Source organism: Danio rerio, chromosome 16 (genome assembly GCF_049306965.1).
Source record: "Danio rerio strain Tuebingen ecotype United States chromosome 16, GRCz12tu, whole genome shotgun sequence".
NCBI lineage: Eukaryota > Metazoa > Chordata > Actinopteri > Cypriniformes > Danionidae > Danio > Danio rerio.
The window spans coordinates 21,821,785-21,844,000 of record NC_133191.1 but is presented as its reverse complement, the minus strand read 5'-3'; the positions used below and the strand labels follow the sequence as shown (position 1 = coordinate 21,844,000).

Sequence of the window (22,216 nt, the reverse complement as noted above, 5' to 3'; positions counted from 1 at the left end):
AGAAAAAAATTAGGAACTCATAAATACATGTGACAACTATTGTGCAAATACAAACATCCTCTGACCTGATATCTATGAAAAAAATACCACTGTATAGCATGTCACAGATAACACAACTAAACACATCATGCAGTCTTCAAATAATGGTTTTTATTATTAAGGGCTCTGTGTGAAAAAGTAATTTGCCCCCTTGTTAAAACATAACTAGACTCCGGTTTATCACACCTCAGTTCAATTTCTCTATAGCCACACATAGGCCTGATTACTGCCACACTTGTTCGCGATCAAAAAAAGAAAAGATAATCTATTAAATATGACTTGCCTGGCAAAGTGTATTAGACCAAAAGATCCTCAAAAGCTAGACATCATGCCTAGATGCAAAGAAATTCAAAATTTCCCCACTACATGTCAGATTTTACCTACTCTCCATCATGAGGAAGACAAGTAGGAATCATTATTAAGTGTGTGTATTATGGAGGACTCATAAAACTAGATTGGAGAGCTGTTATCCAAACCGTATGCATTATAGAAGTTATATATTAAAAATACCCTTAAATATAAATTTTTACTGCTACTTTCTATGAACTTAAATCCATCAATTTTCACTGGTATTAGTATTTTTTTCAAAGTATGCTTTAAATGCCTTAAAATAAGTAAAATCTTTGTAGACTACAAATATATGTATATCACTTTTTCTAAATGCGGGCAATACATTATAGATTAATTTTATTTAAAAATATATATATATTATATTAAACTTAGTTTTTAAAGCAACTATAGCGGCCAGGAAGGGGGCCTACAAGGGGCCTCTGAATTCTTAATCTGGGCCTGCCAAGAGTGCAGCAACTCATCCAAGAAATGACAAAACAACAATATTCAAAGAATTGCAGGCCTCACTTGCCACATTAAAAGTGAGTGTTCATGACTCCACCATAAGATAAAGACTGGATAAAAATGATTTGCCTGGCAGAGTAGGATGTAAATAAATGCTGTGCAAAAAATAAAAAATAAAAAAAAAATAAAAAAAATAAAGGCTTATCTTGGTTTTGCCAGATAACATCTTAATGATTCTCAAGATATATGTGCAAAAGGTGTGATGCAATCTCTCCAAAAGACAACAATAGTCATGTGACAGCTATGTATATATCTATATGAGTGACCTAAAGTTGAAGCAAACTTTTTCTGCAGCAGGACAATGATCCAAAGCACATCAGCAGGTCCTCTTCTGAAATGGCTGAAGAAAAACAAAATGAAGACTTTGGAGTGGCCTAGTCAAAGTCCTGGCTGGAATCCAATTGAGATGTCTGGTGGAAATTCATTTTATTTATCTTATTCGTTTACTCATTTATATTATAGTATATTTATATTTACAGTATAAAGGTCTGTTCTTTTATTCTTCCATGGATGTACTGTTTAAATTAGACCAAGTGTGACCACTTTAACATCTGTTTATCACCAGACAAGATCTGGTTCAGTACCTGGTGATTTAACAAGCTACATGTTCGATGGGGAGGTAAGACTGTGTAACTGTGATTCATCCTGTATGTCACTGATGACCTTGTGGGTATTGCAAACTAGATAAAAAGAGAATGCACTCTGTTTCTGTGTCTCACTCTGCAGAAACTGTCATTGATGTATGTTTGTATGACCTTCTTTGCAAAGAATAAAACTTTGGATAAGAATTTGTCTTTACCACTGAGAGAGCCTCCTTAATGCTTGAAACCACCAATGTGGATGAATTACAACATATCTACGAAGATGAGTGGGACAAAATTCCTTCACAGTACTGTAACAGACTCCTTGCAAATAATTGAGAAAAAAAAAATTGATTGCAGTTATTGCTTCTATAGCTGGCCCAACCAGATATTAGGTTTATGGGGCAAACACTTTTTCACACAGGGCTTTGCAGTTTTGTATTTTTTTTTGCACCTAATAATAAAAACCTTCCTTTTCAATCTTCACAATTCCTTTTTTTGTAACTTTGTATCATATTTATATAAGAACAATATTATTTTTAAGAGAGTGTGACAATATTACAAGTCTTTCAATACATTATGTCATAAAAAGGCTAACTTTATAATGGCCATTGATTCTGATTGACTGAGCCACGTTTAAAGTTACAATTTTTTTCAACAAAAAATACACCAGTGACCTTACCACTCTTATATTTCTATACCACTGTCTGCTGCTGTTGTCCCAGATGTTATAAATCTTAGCAAATTAACTTTTTATTAACCACTTGCCAAAATTAAAAGGTGTTATGCTAAACCATGGATGTTTGTGCATGTGCACAGATTGCAAAGTGCAAAGGGAAGATTATTTAAAAGTTTACACTTTCAGGTATGGTTCTGTTTGATCATCGAATAACATTCTTTGTTGCAACAGAGTAAACATGCCATAAAACTGCCTGGTTAAAACTACTCTGCTATTTATATAATATTTATTCAATTCACCTATACCGCATGTCTATAGCCTATAAATCGGATACGCAGCCAGCCGGAAATACGATATACACATCAATATAGAGACTTTTTTTATGACACTGTATAACAATAATTAATATTTTTACAGTACTGTGATGGTTGGGTGTTTCCCAGTGCTGTGTTGTGGCTGGAAATGCATCTGCTGCATAAAACATATGCCAAAGTAACTGGTGGTTCATTCTACTGTGGCGAACCCTAATAAATGAGAGACTATAAGCCGAAGGACATGAGAGAGTGAACACACACCCGAGGCGGTTATAAAGTAACATCATCAATTCTTTCTAACTGAATATTTTACCACCACACCCAATTGAAAGTATGTTGCACTTGTCTATCAACGTCAATAAAAGTGTCATAAAAGCTGTAAAAACTGCTATTAATGCTTTTATATTTTATCAGTTCTTATTCACATTTATTATAAATGTTGTGAAACATTAATTTATTTTTCATGCTACGTTACCATTCATTTTAGTGGTTTATAATGCATATTTTAAAGCAACTGTACAGCAAGGGTACTGCTATTTTTTGTGCCAGTGATTTGTTCTTTAACTATGTAACATGTAACAAAACACTTGTGACAAACAAGCAAATTGATGAACATGTAACATTTCTGAACAACACTAACGGAATTCAACTTTCTTATATGGACACAGCCCACAGCAGACAATCATGCATCTGCGGTTTACAGTATGGTCAGGTAGACAGGAGGAATGTGCGCGCTCCGGTGACGCGCGTTTGTTTCACTTTAAGAGGCGGATTCGCCTGTGCACACACTGTGTGTTTATTACGAGCCTTGAAGTGGCACATGGAAGCGATACAGTGCAATCACAGACTCTAAATATGGCGAAACCTACAGTCACGGACAGCACGCGGAGCGACGAGGAAGTTTTTTTGTATTCTGCATTTCACAACAGCGAGGAGTAGACGAGTTGTCATATTTTCTGTGCGTATATTTCGGCTCGTATCAACTAGTTTCACCATATGGTTCTTCTGCTGCCACATACGCGCCTGTAAATGCGGCAGCGTTGGCGACTCCCCTCTGCTCCGACACTCACAGCTGGGCATTATCGGCTCTTTTGGAGGAACTCTGGAAAGCTGAAGACCGGTCAGGAGAGCAGGGACTGGGATGGAAGAGCTGTCAAGCCCTAACATACGCAAGTAAGCGGAGAGATTCAGTGAATTAGACGCGATGGCAGCGTCAAGTAACTCCAGTCTGTCGGGCTCCTCTGTCTCTTCGGGTGAGTGAATTCAAAATGTTAACGTTTATATTGTGTTTGGGGGTCTGCAGAAAAAGCGACGAAATCTGATTTTTAGATTGTCGGTAGTTTCAGGTTTGTGGTTTTGGATGTAATTAAAGCAGACAGGAATGAACATGGTGAAGAGGTGTGTCGTACTGTACCTTTCCTTCATTCAGGATGAACTAGACCCACCTTTAACTTCCTAATCCAATACAAGAGCATGCGATCGTTGATATCACCAATGCACGCTGGCAGAGGGTTGTGTAATGTCACACTCACAGTGCACGAGTTATAAGGTTCATCTTTATCTATGTGTGATTCATAATAAACAGTTACGAGTCTTTAGTTTGGCAACGATAATTACTATTGTGGTGGACAATGAAAATTATAAATATACATGTACATTTGAATTACTATCGTTTCACATAACACTTTCTTCAGTGAAATATCTGCATGCACATAAATGTGTTTAGTTAAATAAAGGTTTGTTTTTGTTTTCCTCTAATATATTGTATAAGCAAATGTTATGTTATTTATGTGACAAATTTGTTATCTACTTTTTCCTAACATATTCAGTATAAATAAATTACTATTGTTAAGTAAAAACATAAATAATCAGCCCTCTTACCATGGATTCATGCTGTAAAGAAAGATATTTTTGATATTTAAGGAAATGTCAGCATCATGACCTTGAATACAAGGATAATATCTAAATGAACTGTACAACTGTCAGCTCTGATTATTTTAATATTTGGAAACATACTGTAGCTTGAAATGACATAATGCATTTTATTGAAGTCAGTTTGAAATAAAATGTCAACTTTTTGTTACATTTTTGGCCTTGGAATTTTCACTCAAAATATATTACTTATTGTATCTCATGAAAACTTCGACTCATTAACCTATTTGGTCTACCATTATTCTTGTTTTTTTATTTTATTTATTTATTTATTTATTTATTTAGATTTTTTTACTGCAATCTTTAAACTTCTGTTATTATAGAACAAGTCTGTGTGATGGGTGGGGATTCAGGATTGGATTACGATATAGTAATATGCTGTATCCTTTCTATATTAAACAAAAACTGAAATAATAAAAACAATTGTTCACAATATATATATATATATATATATATATATATATATATATATATATATATATATATATATATATATATATATATATATATATATTACTTTTTATCCTATTGTTTGGGATGTTTTACACAATGGCAATGTACTAAAACTTTGGAAAAGTTTTGCATAGATACAAAACAATAAAAAACATATTTTTTAAATAATCCCCATTCAAACGTATCTGCAAAAATGACAAAAAGTATCTGTATTATTGAAGCCAGGCCAGTGATTTGCATGTTAAAGAAAAACTGCACACAGAAGATATCTGAATTCTTCAACAGAGAGGTAAATACAAGCAAATTAGTTGGCTTGTTTTCTTGAGCTGTCCTTGTTTTGGTTGTTGAGTACTCACACATGCCTATAGACTTTATCATTTTGCCAAAAAATAACTACATTTTCAAAGGACTAAGAATTTAAAACTGCAAAAGTTTGTGTTTTTTATCTCCAAAATTTAGTTGCCTTGTAAATTATAGGCTAAATGAGAAGACACACATTGTGAAACATTCCAAGTGGGCATAACAGTGATAATGTAAAACATTGTGATAACTTTGTCATCAGCGTCAACTGTTGATATCACCACTGTCAACTGGCATCAACATCAACAGTCAGTTTCTCTGAAAATGCACCAAATTAAAAAAAAAACTGTAATGTTTTGTTGTGTCCATTTCAACATGTTGTAACGTGGGAACCAAAAACTGGTTTGCACACATCTAGAACAAGTGCACTTCCCACCCATTGTCTCAAGGGATTTAGGTTACAACAGGCATATATCCTAAATCCCGACATTTCAGATAGTTTTTTTGTTTTGCATCGAAAATGAGTCATCAGACATTCTCATGGGCGTGTGATGAAAGCTAATTACCCTAAAAGCTGTTCCTCTCTCTGTTTATTCACTTGAAAGATTTTCTATTATCCTGATCTTATTATCCCCATAAAATTATTGATGTCGAAAATGAGCTTTTAAAGTGACCTGTCATCTTCCTAGCTGAGCGCTGTACAGCGTTAGAGCTGCACTATCACCTAGATTGCCAATAAATGAACTTCCGCTTACAATAACTACTAGAAATATTTTCACATAACTGCATATTTTAAAAGCTGTAGAACATAGATTGAAATCTTCACAAATATACACTATTCTATTTTTTAAAAGTCCTAAGTTCTGACTTTATTTGATGAATACAGTAATATTGTGACAAATTACTACAGTTTAAAATAACTGTATTTTGTTATTTCAATATATTGATGTCATTTATGATGGCAATGCTGAATTGTCAGCTTTATACAGACATCTTTAAAACATGTTCTTATTTTTAAAGAGAGGCAGTTGTGTTCTTAATATTTTGGTGGACACCATGAAGCACTTTTTTTAGTATTCATTGATGAATTGGAAGTTCAGAAGAACAGCATTCATTTTATAATGTTAGGAATATCTTTAATGTCACTGTTTATAGATGTAATGTGTCTTTGCTAAACAAAAAAGTATATAAAAAAAATTTCAAACAATTCTGAACTAATAATTTTTCAATGTTAACGTATGAAGTCCTCAACATCAAATTGCCATTTTTTGTCCCAAAATGCAGCATAAAACACTGAGTAAATGTCTAGAGTTAGGTCTGGCAGAAGGTGTGAAAAGCAGAAGGGTGTGCAGGTGTTTAAATATACAGATCACAAGTGTGAGGAGAGATAAGGTTGGAAGCGCACTCAAAATCACCCCCACATACAGTTAACAGTCTGCTCTTATGCTGCTCCACTGGCAGTGGAATGGAAGGTGGGATGTGTATGATCTGAGCGACAGTGCTGTCTCAAGAGAGCACAAGTTCAAATAACTAGCTTTGTTGTGTAAAGAAGAAGGTTTTTAAATAGGCATTAAGTGGGGATGACCCTTGGTAGAGTTGTGTCCTTTTTTTCCCCACGCTTTGAAATTGCACTTCTGGTTTTGGGAATTTCCATTCAAAATAACATAATAATAATAATAATAATAATAATAATAATAATAATAATAATAATAATTAATTAATTAAAAATTACATCGGCAAATATACTTATTTAGCTACAAATAGTTATGTGATTTATTTTTATTGTGATTGTGAAATAATGTTACATTTGGAATTTTTAGGAAGCATCTCTTTGGTCAAAGCACTAGAGTTCACAATGTTTATTTTCTTTTTCATTCCTATACATTAACATTCAATATATGTTTGTATTTTTTTTCCAGTGAAATAACTCATTTTACTTTTCATTTGTTATTCATGGAGTATTGAAAATAATTTCATTCATTCATTCATATTCTTTAAGGCTTAGTCCTTTTATTAATATGTGGTCCCTACAGTGGAATAAACTGCCAACTTTCCAGCATATGTATTATGCAGCGGATGCCCCTCCAGCTGCAACCCATCACTCGTAAACACCCATACACTCCTATTCACACACATACGCTACGGACAATTTAGCTTACCCAATTTACCTATAGACCAGGGGTCACCAACATCATCAGAGTCATTAACATGATCAGTGTCTTCACATGGATGAATATCATTAATTGTTACCAAAAACATAAAGTATAATTAAAAGTAAATTGAATTAAAGAAAATTTGTTATTTGAGAAGTGTTTATCAAACTGGTAGCCCTCCACATTAATCTGTACCCAAGAAGTAGCTCTCAGTTTCATAAAGGTTGGTGACCCCTGCTATAGACCCTATACCCACACCAACAAGAGAACATTGAATCTCCACACAGAAACGCCAACCGACACAGCCGAGGCTCAAACCAGTGACCTTCTTGCTGTGAGGCGACAGTGCTACTCACAGCGACACCCTTGACAATAATTTGTTAGTTCTAAAAAGTTAGTAAGTCTAAAAAGTTGTATTTAAATATTCAGCTGAGGAACTGTGATGAGAACGGTCTACCTCACTATACTCAGCTTTAATAAACTCTGTTACTGTATGTTTCCAGACACCAATTTATTATGTGCAATTTCTTTGAAATATTGCATTAAATGCTGCCGAGTAGGATAAATGTTTTTATCCAATTAGAAGAAATGCAAACACATTTACTGAATAAATTCCAGCATGTGCTTCAAAAAATGTAATGTAATTTTATTTTAACTGATTATGTGATAACATAAATAGGCATGATGGGATGACTTTGATGAAAAACCGGTGGAACAATCTCATCTGTATGTTGTTTTGGTCATTTTATAATCCCCTAGCCAAAGTCTGTCATTAAGGTGGTTCTATTTTTTACCGCTGAGCTTTGTCTTGAGCAGCAGCGCTCCCAAAGAGCATCTTACACCTCTAAAGACCACTGCGTATTCATATGGCTTGGACTTCTGAGGCACATGTGATTTATTATACTGTATAAGATAAAAAGCTTACAGTGTCTTCTCCTACCTCAGCAAATTCCATTTTTCTTTTTGATATTTGGCACAGTTGGTGTTTCTGTGTAGAGTTTGCATGTTCTCCCTGCGTTCGCCTGGGTTTCCTCCGGGTGTTCCGGTTTTCCCCGCAGTCCAAAGACATGCGGTACAGGTGAATTGGGTAGGCTAAATTGTCGTAGTGTATGAATGTGTGTGTGAATGTGTGTGTGGATGTTTCCCAGAGATGGGTTGCGGCTGGAAGGGCATCCGCTGCATAAAAACTTGCTGGATAAGTTGGCGGTTAATTCGGCTGTGGCGACCCCAGATTAATAAAGGGACTAAGCCGACAAGTAAATGAATGAATGAATGAATAAATTAAATTTGGCACCAGTTTATCAGGAAGTGACAGTTTCGTTCTCTTTGACATATTAGATGGAAATGGAGCTTTATTGACAAATGTTTTAAGTTATATTCACGTTTTTGTTTAATTATCGACTTGCCAATTTTCAATAATTGTGTATATTGTGATAATGAACATGCCTAATATTGATTTATATAATGGGCATTCCAAAATACTGTGATGTATTAATTAATTTTTGAGTGCATTTTAGAAATATTCAGTGGTTGTTCATCACAACTGAGTAAAAGACTATATTCATTCATTCATTCATTCATTCATTCATTCATTCATTCATTCATTCATTTTTCTTCGGCTTAGTCCCTTTATTCATCCACGGCCGCCACAGTGGAATGAACCGCTAATTTATCTAGCATATGTTTTACACAGCGGATGCCCTTCCAGCTGCAACCCAGTACTGGGAAACATTCATACACACTCATGCACACACATACACTACAACCAATTTAGCTCACTCAATTCACTTACAGCACATGTCTTTGGACTGTGGGGAACAACCGGAGAACCTGGAGAAAAACCCACGCTGACACTGGGAAAATATGCAAACCCCACACAGAAATGCCAACTGACCCAGCCGGGACTTGAACCAGCGACCTTCTTGCTGTGATGTGACTGTGTTAATTTTCATGTAAATCTGGCTAAGGAGGACAATGAAATATCAGTGAATATAGTTATTTTGTTTATAAACTCTTTACTGAAACTACAAAAGCATTCATGAATCATAGGTGATGATAATTTCTTAGTTATTGCACAATAAAGCATTAAAATATTTTATTAAATGGAGTAATTTAGTTGTATTTTTTAACTAATATTAACATAATAACTGTAATAAATTTAGCTTTTTCAAACTGTTGATTTTAATTTGATAACATTTACTAAGATACATTAGTGTAAAGCATTGTACTTTATCATTAATTAGCAATTTATTTAGTTTGAAACATTTATTTACTTTGAACATGTACAATAAAGCCATACACAAAGTTTTTTCTGTTATTATGCATGTTAAAGTCTTTGTCTACACATTATACGCACACTACACTAAAAATTAGATGATGAAAGGTTGCTTAAACTTATTTGTGAATAAGGTTTCATCTTAATTTTTTAAGTTTCACAAAGTTTAATTTAATATTTTTAGTTTGTTTGATTGATGTACGTTGTGATGACTAGAAAAGTTCAATGGAATCAACTAAAAAAATTACAGCAGCAAGAATTTATTTAACAGTGCAGCTTAGGATGCTTACCATGCTTACCAGCTTACCATGTACAATAATACAAGCTTTAGAAATTAACTGCAACAAAAATATTTAACCCAGGCTCATTCTGAATACATACCCCAATATAAATGACTGGAGAATGCAAAATATGTCCAGGGAGGTATGTTTTTGTTTTTGCGAATACACCTGAGGCCGATGTGTGTGCTTTTTGAGATCTCAAATTTCTCTTGCGAGTGACATTTGTGCCTGTTGTTCAATTCAATTCAATTCAATTCACTTTAATTCAATTCAATTCAATTCAATTCAGTTCAATTCAGTTCAGTTCAATTCAATTTAATTCAAATTTGTAGATTGTGTCAAAGCAGCTTCACATAAAAAATCATAGTAAATTGGAACAGTGTAGTTCAGTTTTTTAGTGTTTAAGTTCAGTTCAGTTCAGTTCAGTATGATTTAATAATCACTACTGAGGGTCTAAACACTGGAGAGCAAATCCATCGATGCATAGCTCTACCAATCCCAAACCATGCAAGCCAGTGGCGACAGCGGAAAGGAAAAAAAGCTTCACTAATTGGCGAAAGTGAAGAAAAAAACCTTGAGAGAAACCAGACTCAGACTGTTCTTGCATAAATCCACCAGAGGCCGCTGTCGACTGACTGACTGACCAATCGACTGACCCACCCTCCTCCTTCCCTAAACCCAACTGATATTGTTTTCAAAAGCACCGATTGACCTGCCCACCCAGTTCCCTAAATCCAACTGACACTGTTTTTAAAATCAATGCAGAAAAAAATAAAGCTCTCGCCTTTTACCACGTTTTCACATTTCACCACATTCTCACCCTTCTATTTAATTGTTTATTTTATTATTTACCTTTTGTTTTTGTCTTACCTGCTTTCTGGAACTGTTCTTCACAAGACTCGAACCCTGTCATCGTGGTCAATCGGCTACACGTCACAAGTCCACCGTATGCAGCGAGCTACTGGTAAACTTGTAACAACATAAAAGCCGTCCATACGGAGGTAAATGGTCAGCTGGTATGCACGAAATGGAATGGCATCATACCTGTAGCCTCTGTTGTAAAGACGAAATATGTACCGCTGGCTACATAATTCACGATCTCTAGAAATGTATATTGGGGTATGCTTTCAGATTGAGCCTATTTTAAAAAAATCTGATGCCGTCAGACGCCTAGTCTAATTTGCATCTTTGGAATGAACCATAGCTACTTAACAGTTAAACAAAAGTTTCTACTCACACAAGGCATCATGGGGCATAGGAAAAGGGCGGATAGAAGGTTTGTTTTATTCACTTCATGCTTACTATAAGCCTTCATGTAGAGAACCGCGATTCCTCCCCCACGCCAAGCCACGGGCTCATATAAAGGGATCAAGCCAAGCCATGACTCTCCGTGGTCGCCGTTTATTCCCAAATAGATTATCTCACGTGCATGTTGCTGAAGAAGCAGAACTGCACTGTGGCCTGCAGTAGGCGGAGAGTCTTTTCTGCCTGCGGTTCGGAGAGCTGTCATTAGCTCTGTGCCCCCGGTGTAATCATCGGACGCCATGTACCGCGCCTCTACCAGGCTCGCCGTGCCTGTCACAGCAGTATCATTATGCACGAAAAATGCTTTTTTGGCAGGAAGCTTGTTCCATCTAGTTTGTGTGCATGTAACGTGCACACGCTCTGCTTTATATTAGCCAAGGACAGGGCTGTAAACAAATGCAGGGCAAACTGGGGCTCCTCTCAGCTCTTCTGACATCAAAGGCCAGCTTGAGCTTTGATGTTTCCCTGAAGGAAAACTGCGACTGCAGCTCAGAGCCCACGAACGCTTTCGAAATGATGAAATTGAAATTAGGGGCGATTTCACGGGTTTGTGCTTTTAATCTAAAGGGGTGCTGTTGATTTAGGCTTAGTAGACTTGACCAGAAGATCATTGGTTTAATCCTAGTTGCCGTTTTGCTGTATAGTTAAGCAAGAAGTTTAACCCCAATTTGCTCCAGATGGATTGTCTTGATGATAAGTGCACTTCAGTAAGTCGCTTTGGATAATGCTATGGATAAAAGCATTTGCTGGATGGCTACTTATAGACTTATGAATCTGAATGGGGTTTGTTCTTTTAAAGTAAGCATGGAATGGGATACAAAATCCAATTTTATTTCTGTAACTTCTAACAATACAAAAAATGCATATTTTATTACAGCTTGAACAATTAATCTTTCTTATAATACCAGTAATACTATTATCTTAACACATTATTTCATCTGATAAAAACAATTGAATATAACAGTAGTATTTTGAATGCTAGAACATTGCTTTCTGTTTAAATTATACATTTAATTCATACTAATCTGGTTAAAACTGAATTTTTCCAATCTTCAGTGTCATATAAAACTCTTTCAAACGTAGAGGTAACGCTTAGAGGTAACTGTCTGCTTAATTTTTGCTGATACTGCTCCTTTAACAGACATTTAACTGACTATATGAAACTTTGCAAGTACATGTCAACTTACACTAGCCCCAACCTAACAGTCTACTTATAATCTAATGAGAATTAATTGCAATGCAACTTAAATTCAACAAACGGGCTATCAAAATAAAATGTGACCAACCTATTATGCTCCTTTTGACAAGATGTAAATTAAGTCTCTGATGTCCCTAGAGTGCGCATGTGAAGTATCAGCTCAAAACACCACATAAATAATGTTTTATAAATCTTGAAACTGTCCCTAAAAAGGCTTTGATCCAAATGTTGGCATTTTGGTGACTCAATTTTAATTCAAATTCAAATCTCAAACAAACGACTTTTATAAAAGCAGCATATTTCTGCTTAATTTCAGGGAATAAACCACTGATTTAGCTCCCAGTCTAATGAGCTGTTGACCTGCGTCAGTGGGAGGATTTTCCTTCAAGACACAAAACAGGATCTTTTTTTCACCTGCACTGGTCAAAAATAGAATTAGCAAAATGTTTGGCTGCACAATGTATCCTTTCAGCATCAATATCGCAATGTGATCATTCGCAATAGTCACATAGTGCATTGTTTAAAAAAACAAGACTGTATAATATTATTTTACATTTGATTATTTAACTATACTGTACACCTGAATACAGCCTGACTCCTTGGAAAACAGCAAAAGGCTGATTATTTAATTAGTATATTTTTCTTTATTAAATTTATCTATGTTTGTAGATTGTTTATTATATTTTATGCACTGTTCAGCTTAGCACGCGCTTTCTTTGTTGCCAAATTGATTGCAACGAGCTTCAGCTGTACAAACTGATGCTGCCAACTCATTGGCATTTCATTGGCCCATTTACATACTCTTTTAGATGATTGGGTTCTGACAAATCCCCATAGTGGAAGTTTTTCACATAGCATTTCTGTTCCTTCCCCTCTGGGAACAAGGGTTACCTTAGAAACCATTCATATCGCAAAATATATTGCAGAATAAAAAAATATTGCAATGTTAGATTTTTACAATATCGTGCAGCCCTATGAAACGTACATTTTTTGGACATTTTGGTGAAGTAAAATATGTACAGTAATTACATTGACAATTAGCTAAATAATTTTCTGACTGGGGACAGATGAACAGCAGCGCTGCAGGTGAAAAAGAACGCCTGTAGTTGGTGTCCTGATGGGAAATCCTTCTATTGACATGGGTCAAAAGCCCATCAAACTGGGACCATCTACATTGGAGATACTGGTAAAAGGTGGCCGTCATCTGAGCCGGTATAAGATTTTAATGGTATGACAACCTTGGATAAAAACCATATTGTGAATACTGTTCTAAAATATGTACTTTTAAATGTCTGGGTAAAAAACAACAACTTATTTCCCCTTGAACACAATATATTTTATTTTAAGAAACATTTTAAATATGTGGAACAGTAACCATGTTGAATGAGTGAATCAACTCTAATTGCTCTATTATAATGATCTAGAATCAGAGTCTGAAGTGCAATTAAGAAAAGCATTAAGGGTGTGACCGAAACCACTTTTGCTTTTTTAAGGATGGAAAAATACGCTCTGGGCCATGGCGCATGGTCAAACAGGGTTGAGCTTATTCTCTTTATGAGTTATGGCTGTGTTTTGACGATAACCAATCAGTCTTGTCTCCATTCCCTTTAAGAGTCAGTTATGTTGTGCCATGGCACATTTGCTATTGCCATGGTGTACTGCATAAAAACGTGCTGAATAAGTTGGCGGTTCATTCCGCTGTGGTAAACCTGGATTAACAAAGGGACTAAGCCGACAAGAAAATGAATGAATAAACTTTGTAAGTAGAATAATTGAATGCTTCAGTAGCGTGAAAATCGTTAAACATGCCATCTGCAGGGTAGCATGAGGATAAAGAACAAACCTCCTCCAATCGGCCTCTTTACTTTCTCTTTCTCTATTTCGTGGATAAGGTAATGGTGTTGTACACACACCATTAATGACATCTATTAGCCCATTATACAATGCAAACTGCCATGAATAAAAAAATAAAAATTTGATGAAGAAGGCATGAAGGTAGTGGTTTTTATATTTATTTAGAAAATAATAATTTTTGTGATATTTTAATACTTTAATTCTTTTTATATGTAACGATATTTGAGAATTGCTGTACACCCTGTGTGTATTAAGCAATGTGTAAGCATTTAAGGTGCACAACTAACGCACTGCGCTGGACTTTAGACCTGCCTTCAGCTGGTCTATTGCAGTCTATTTTTGTTCCTCAACATCAACGCACCAACAATGTGCCTTAACACACCTTTTTTATAGACCAGCAAACCCATGAGTCCACAAAGTGGTGCAAATGGATTTGCTATTTAAACAACGTGGTGCAAAGTGGGAAAAATTAGGGTTGCGCTGATCAGAAAATAGCAACACATCGCGGGAAACAAATCTTGCGCCCTATTGCCCCTGGTGTATGACAGAGCTCTAATTATTCTATGTACAAACGATACGTATTTGTAAGATTTAGAGAAAAACTGCTTTCAAATATCATTACTAAAACTCAATTTTACTGCATATCTGAACTTGGTCATAGTCATCATGAAGACATTGTGTGTTTTCTGTGGTTCTGTGTTTTTCTGGTTCACTGATATTGAGATAAAGTCAAGGCGAGTCCTACAACGGGAACAGATCACATGATTGAAAGCTCTGGTAAGCAAACAGCAAGGGAGATAACACACAACAGAGACTGCAGATCTTTTCAATGGGCCTCTTTACATTGTAGGCGGCTTTTGGAAGTAACCTTTAATAGGATTTGGTTAACTTCAAAGTCTTCATCCTAAAAGAAAAGTGAAAAGAAAAACCCTCAAAATCAATTCATGTCAAACCATTCTAGAGCTGAAGACAGTCTGGGCGAATGTCTCATAGCAGTGGTCAAGTAAAAGTAGCTCAGTTTTCAGAGTTTCTCTGGAAGTTGTTGTGAAAAGCTAAAAAAAGCATGAATGAAGGGGTGAAAACTGAATGAAAGCTCAGCCTGTGGTGGCAGAGCTGGTAAATGAGGCGTGCACATCACTTACTGGCTCCAACATACTACTTTCTCTTTTGCTCTTCAGTATGCTGCTCATTATTTTAAAGGGCTCCATTTCTGACAGAAGCCACTGTAATTCATTCTGTTCACTAGTGGTCATTTTAATATTTTCCATGGCTTTTTCTGCTGTATTTTTACAGTCAGTAAGTCTGAGTGAAAAAGGAGGCTTATTTAAGCCTGCCATTTTATTGGTGGATAGAAAGTTGTTGAGAACAGAGAGTTTAAATGCTCAGTTCTTGTGTCCACTCACAGCATGTATTATTAATCACCTCTCTGGATTTCCCTGTGGTCATCTATCACCCTCTGGAATCACATTACCAAACAATGGATCTCCCTGCTATTGATGTTTTGTGTGCTCTTGTACTGTACTGTGTGTGTGTGTGTGTGTGTGTGTGTGTGTGTGGGTGTGTGTGGGTGTGTGCGCGTAAATGGATGTAATCTCAAATGTCAGGCCCATTGACCCCCAACAATCTGTTCAGTGACCATAGTGTTCATTTTACAAAAAACTGGAATCACTTTGTTTTTGTGTTCACAGAAATGTTTATTTGTTTGTTTGTATTTTTAAAGTTAATGTCAAATTAAAATGTACAATGTTTATTTTGCTAGCACACAATGTTATTAGTAATGAAACAGATCATAAATCTTATGGTTTGCATCATGTTATACCTTTTTTAGTAACGGATTGAACCATTTTTTCAGATCAGCCATAAAGGGGAGGAGACAATTGTAATTTGCTTTCCATTAAAAAAAAAAACTGTACAGCAAAACCTAGTTTTAAAAAACAGAACTTAGAACCTGTAATTTTATTAAAATTAAAATGAAGAAATAACCAGCTGAATAAAATAAGTTTTTTTTATATTTAGTGCTGTGAAAAATTTTCTGTTACTACTACTGTTGCTGAAAGTACTAAGTGTAGAAATCTAACATTATAATTTGTAAAACCCATATTTATTTTAAGTCTCAAATATAATTCTTTAAATAAATTATTCATCTATTCAATCATAAAATTTCATGTTTCATTGGTTGGTGGGTCATTTTTTTTTATTATTCAGTGGTATGTTTTTGATGGCTGATTGTTGCCACCTATTGATTAAATCATGTAATTGCTGCTGACAACTTTCTTTTTTGAGCGTTATTAAATGTATATGACGGTGATTTTAGTCTTTTTCATAAACATCAGTAGTTTTGCCTAAACTATAAACGGTTATCAAAATACTGCTGTGTTATTGACTCTTTGTATTTTCATAACCAAGTCAAAAGATAAAAGATTGAATCTTGTTCTTGATTTTTGCGTTTTTCAAACACAGACTTGAACGCAGTGATTCGAAGGATTAATAAACATATGCAAATCACCATAATTTATAATTTATGTTGTGTGGGTGGTAAGATCCCGATCTTTTAGTGATTAATCGTGCAGCTTCCACTGAGTACATGAATGCAGGCTAAACAAGTAGTGAAAGAAAACACCTTTAATAATCTAAGAACCCCACCACATATAATAATCCCACCCGAATAACCTATCATAATTTCTTTTGCCTGTCACTTGTCATAAGGAAGGTACTGCGAGTGGATTCCAATTGCAAGTATAATTTAAATTAGTATAAGTCCATGACGGAACAGAGCCAAAAACGAAGAATAATGAAAACAGGGTGAAGGTAGTAAGCAGCCGAATAGCAGTGGCGTCAGACTCTGGACCAGGAACAACAGCAGTCCAGAAAGAATTCCACACCAGGGACAGAGGTGTCACACCTGACAAGAGACAGAGAAACATGAACCAATACAACGAACTGACAGTGAGACAAAGGAATGTCGCCCACTTGTCATAAGGAAGGTACTGCGAGTGGATTCCAATTGCAAGTATAATTTAATAGTATAAGTCCATGACGGAACAGAGCCAAAAATGAAGAATAATGAAAACAGGGTGAAGGTAGTAAGCAGCCGAATAGCAGTGGCGTCAGACTCTGGACCAGGAACAACAGCAGTCCAGAAAGAATTCCACACCAGGGACAGAGGTGTCACATCTGACAAGAGACAGAGAAACATGAACCAATACAACGAACTGACAGTGAGACAAAGGAATGTCGCCCAGATAAAGCCGTGCTAAAGGCCCACAGCTGGCAGGCTAATCAGAACAGCTGATGACGTACCGTAATAGCTGACACTGGCACACAATAACAAATACACGTAGGAACCAAAACAAAACAAAACCACGTGACAAACAGATAACCAGAAGTGTGCACAGACCTGCAACCGTGACACTGTCATCATATACACACACACACACACACACACACACACACACACACACACACACACACACACATATATATATATATATATATATATATATATATATATATATATATATATATATATATATATATATATATATATATATATATACCAAAACAAATTAATATGAGTACTTCCCTATTGTGTTGTTCAAAAACATTATTGTCACTTATTGATCTGTGATTGATAAATAAAGCTTGTGTGGATGCTACTGTGCTACTTGACAAAAAAAGCTTCATTACTGAAAAGCTGTTTGATTTAGAAAGTAGTGACGCTACCGCCACACAACTGAGAAATGTAGTAAGGCTAGTAGCATCACTACTTGTAGCGACTCTACTCCTCAACACTTAGGGCTGCTTGATTTTGGGAAAAATCATAATCATGATTATTTTGGTCATAATTGTAATCACGATTATTCAAAACAATTATCAGTTGAAGTCAAAATTATAAGCACTCCTGAGAATTTTTTTTAAATGAATATTTCCCAAATGATGTTTAACAGAGCAAGAAATTTTAACAGTATTTCCTATAATATTTTTTCTTCTATGCTTATTTGTCTTATTTTAGCTCGATTAAAAGCAGCTTTAAATATTTTGAAACCTATTTTAAGGTCAATATTTTTAGCCCCCTTAAGCAATACATATTTTTGATTGTCTGCAGAAGAAACTACTGTTATAAAATGACTTGCCGTTATCTATTGGCCACCTATAAGGCACAGTTATAAATAATTAACAAACTATTAACTTTTATTTAACAAATCATTCAGTCAAGTACAGTGAGGAATTTTCTCCTTGTTTGATTAATAATAAAAACAGGCGACAGCAGGAATATTCCGCACTATCACTTTAATGGTTTCTCTTTCACATGTCTTTTGATTCTCAACCCGTTTGTTTATTACACAAATTAGAGTTAATATGAATAATCACTAAACACCTTGTTTTGACACCTATTTGACCATTAAAGAGCTCATGTTAATGACTTTAGATGTGTGTGCGCTTTGCTCGTCTCAGTGTGCGAAAGAGAACGAATGCTGACCGCATGCTTCTGACTGTGTGTGCGTGCCACGTAAGCACGTGGTCTTTCGAGCTTTTAGGAGCAACAAATGTGTACCCACGCGAACGCAGGGAGAACATGCAAACTTCAGAGAAACGTCAACTGACGGAGCCGAGGCTTGAACCAGTGACCTTCTTGCTGTGGGGCGACAGCACTACCTACTGCGCCACTGCGTCACTGCAGCTCTTTCAGTAATTTAATTAGCCTATTAATATATTATTATTAGCTTATGTATGTTAATGGGATGTTATTCTAAAGTTGCAACTATTCATCATTTACAAACAGTAAATAAATGAAGAATAGTTGCAACTTTGGAATAACGTCCCAAAAACAAATATAAACTGATACTTAACAAGTCTTTAATAAGTAATTTACTAAATGCTTGTTCATGATCTGTTACACATTTTTTTAGGTATACTGTAGGTATAAATCATTAAAATACAGTTAACAAGTCAATCATAACTTGTTAACTAACAGCTTGTAAGTTTTCTATTGGCCATCTATAAGGCACAGTTATAAATAATTAACAAACTATTAACTTTTATTTAACAAATCATTTATAACCCATTAACTAACAGTTTATTAATGGTCTATTAACTAGTTATAACGAATAGTTCTTCTAAAGTGTTACCAACACTTGGAATTCACACAGTCACATCCTACAAAAATGGGCAATTTTAGCCATTAAACGGGCACTGTAGACCAGTCATTGTGTACTGTTACTCAAATGTTTGGCTACGTGAGTCTCTGTGTATTTCCTTTGCCAATCAGAAGTCAGTGGAGTACATGTGGATGCATATGAACACACACACACACACACACACACACACACACACACACACACACACACACACACACTTAAACAAAGGCGTACAGCCACACAGGAAAATACCCAAATCCACCCTCACTTGCATGCAGTGTTACAGGATAAACCACTTCATCTTGCCTTCCCTCAAAATGACTCGGTCTGATGCCTCGTCTCACACATAATCACCCAATTCTCCACATTTCTTGCCAGTTCTGTTCCTGAAGATCCCCACACTCTTTAGACTCATTGTGTGAAATGGAAGTGATGTGTGGCTTTGCTTTCTGTGCCTCAGAGAGACGCAGAGTCTATATAATGTACCCTAGCCCTTACAGAGCAGCACACTGTACAGATGGCCTCCCCACAGGAGCTGGAACATGTCCCCGGAATCACTGGATCAGCACTAAATGTGTGTGTATTGCAGATTCACATATGTGTGTTGATTGAAACAGACTGCTGTGTGTGTGTGTTTGGATGGTTGTGCCCATACTTTTGTCTCCACAGGCAATCTTTTCTTCAGAATTCTTTTAAGGTTAACACTTTCAGATTCAACTTAATATAACAGATCATAAAAACAATAACTTACGGTTTACGTGCCATAGTGCCTGCTACTTTGCCTGTTGTTGCCAATTATGCTTTCAAAAGGAAGATCATTCCTCCACACCCCATGAGCAAAAAAAAAAAAGAGTGGCGTTTTGTTTCTGAATGAACGATTGTAGTTTAATAAATTACTTGAGCAAAATGATTCATTGACTAGCTCCAAATGTGCCTCACGTGTTCTGAAAAGTGAAGCTAAACGATTTTAATTGTAACCTGGGGCCTCATGTACAAAGACTTGTATTGAATTCATACTAAAACATTGCGTACGGACAAAGCTGTAAATGTGTGTACGCAGTAAAAAATTCTGTTGTATGAAAGATGTATGAATCCCACGCATATTCTCTTTGTACAACCGAATTAACGTGAAACGGAGCGCACATTCACGAGTGCAAAACCCCACCTTGCCTCCTCCCCCTAATAAATATGGTAATGACTCTACTTTGGCAAAACCAAATGAAAAAGCAATGGCAAAAGCAAGCAAGAAGAGAAACTTGACAGAAAATGAATTGGAGTGTTCCTATTGGAGGTAGACCGGAGAAAAACTGTGTTATTTGCAAGTTTGTCCTCCAGAATTAATAACAAAAGGAAAAAAAATAGAGTGGGAGACTTTAGCTGACGTGGTTAATGCAGAGGGGTCTGAACATATCGCACTGTGAGTGAATTGAAAAAGAAGTGGTTCGATGTTAAGGTGCAGGTTAAGAGGAGAACAGCGGCGCACCGTCAAAGTGTGGACCGAACAGGCCGGAACAGGGGATGCTGAACTAACACCATTTGAGGAGAGATTTGCCTCGATTGTGAGCGACCCACAATTATAGAGTTGATTTGAATATTTTATCTCAAATGGTGTCAGAATTTAATGAAAGATATTTAAAAAATATTATAAAATAAATAAAATGATAATTCCAAAAACAGTCTTGTACAATAAGCAGGATGTTTTTCAGAACATTTTAGTACTGGTTTTATTGTATAATTTCATATGGTTGAATTGTTAAATTGCTTCGTATGGTTATTTATTTATGTATTTTTATCAAGATATTAAGCCGTGTGGAACATAAAGGACACATTTTTATGCCTATCTGGCCAATTTTTGGATCAAAATATAACAGGAGCAAAGAATTTAATTGGTGTGAAATCGAATGTCTAATGAATGTCAAACGTCAAACTAACTTTACCGCGGTTCAACAGCGTGGTATGGAAACTTTATATACCTGCTAGACATGCGGATGATCCCATCCTATACAGCTGGCATTGCAAGGCTCAAAGATATTTTGTAATGTGCAATTTAACATAATTGCCTCTAGGAGTCGCCAATGGTAATAAAACAAACACACAACAGAAATGTTAACACGTTAATTTCATCGTTAGTAAATCCAAACGTGAGGATGAAATCTGGCGTACTCAAAGTTTTTGTGCATATGCAGCGTTGATACATGAGGCACCTTCCTGCGGGTGTTTTCCTGCAGTATCCACCTTCTCTTAGAATCAGAAAGAGCTTTATTGCCAGGTATGTTATAAGGAATTTGATTACATAGATAATATATATATAGATAACAAATATTTTTTAAAAATAGTAGTGAATGCAAATATACAAATTGACAGGTGTATGTTCAGCTATATTACTATATACAACGTTATATGTGCAGCTGTTATGTGCAAATTGGCATGTAAATTGTGTTGTTAAATAAGTGTATAAAAAGTGTATAGCAAGTAGTCAAGCAAGTAGTGGTTCCGCAATTATTATCATTAAGAGTTTATGAGATGGATTGCCTGAGGAAAGAAACTTTTTCTCTGTTGAGCTGTTTTGGTGCGCAGTGCTCTGTAGCGTTGACCAGAGGGTAAAAGTTCAAAGAGGCAGTGTGCTGAGTGTGAGCAGTTCAAAGTGATTTTGGCAGCCCTTCTGCTTGCTCTGGATAAATACAGTTCTTGGAGAGTAAGGAGGGTTGTACCAATGATTCGCTCAGCAGTCCGAACTATTCGACATAGTCTTCGGAGGTCAGAATTGGTAGCTGAGCTAAAGCAGACAGTTATTGACGTGCAGATGACTGATTCAATGATGGAGATGTAGAACTGTTTCAGCAGCTCCTTTGGGAGGTT

At 35.8% G+C, this 22,216-nt stretch overlaps 1 protein-coding gene and 1 long non-coding RNA gene across 3 annotated transcripts in view; one reads left to right on the top strand and one right to left on the bottom strand.

Moving 5' to 3' along the window:
- LOC141378087 (uncharacterized) overlaps nt 1-22,216 on the bottom strand; it is a 160,291-nt gene that overhangs the window by 111,505 nt on the left and 26,570 nt on the right. The window lies entirely within an intron of this gene.
- The window catches only part of chn2 (chimerin 2), a 174,997-nt gene continuing 156,039 nt past the window's right edge, over nt 3,259-22,216 (top strand). For both annotated transcript variants that reach the window (XM_694550.11, XM_073925490.1), the window contains exon 1: nt 3,259-3,721. In XM_694550.11, coding sequence (XP_699642.6) covers nt 3,673-3,721 — 49 coding nt within the window. In that variant the 5' untranslated portion in view covers nt 3,259-3,672. The remainder of the gene's footprint in view (nt 3,722-22,216) is intronic.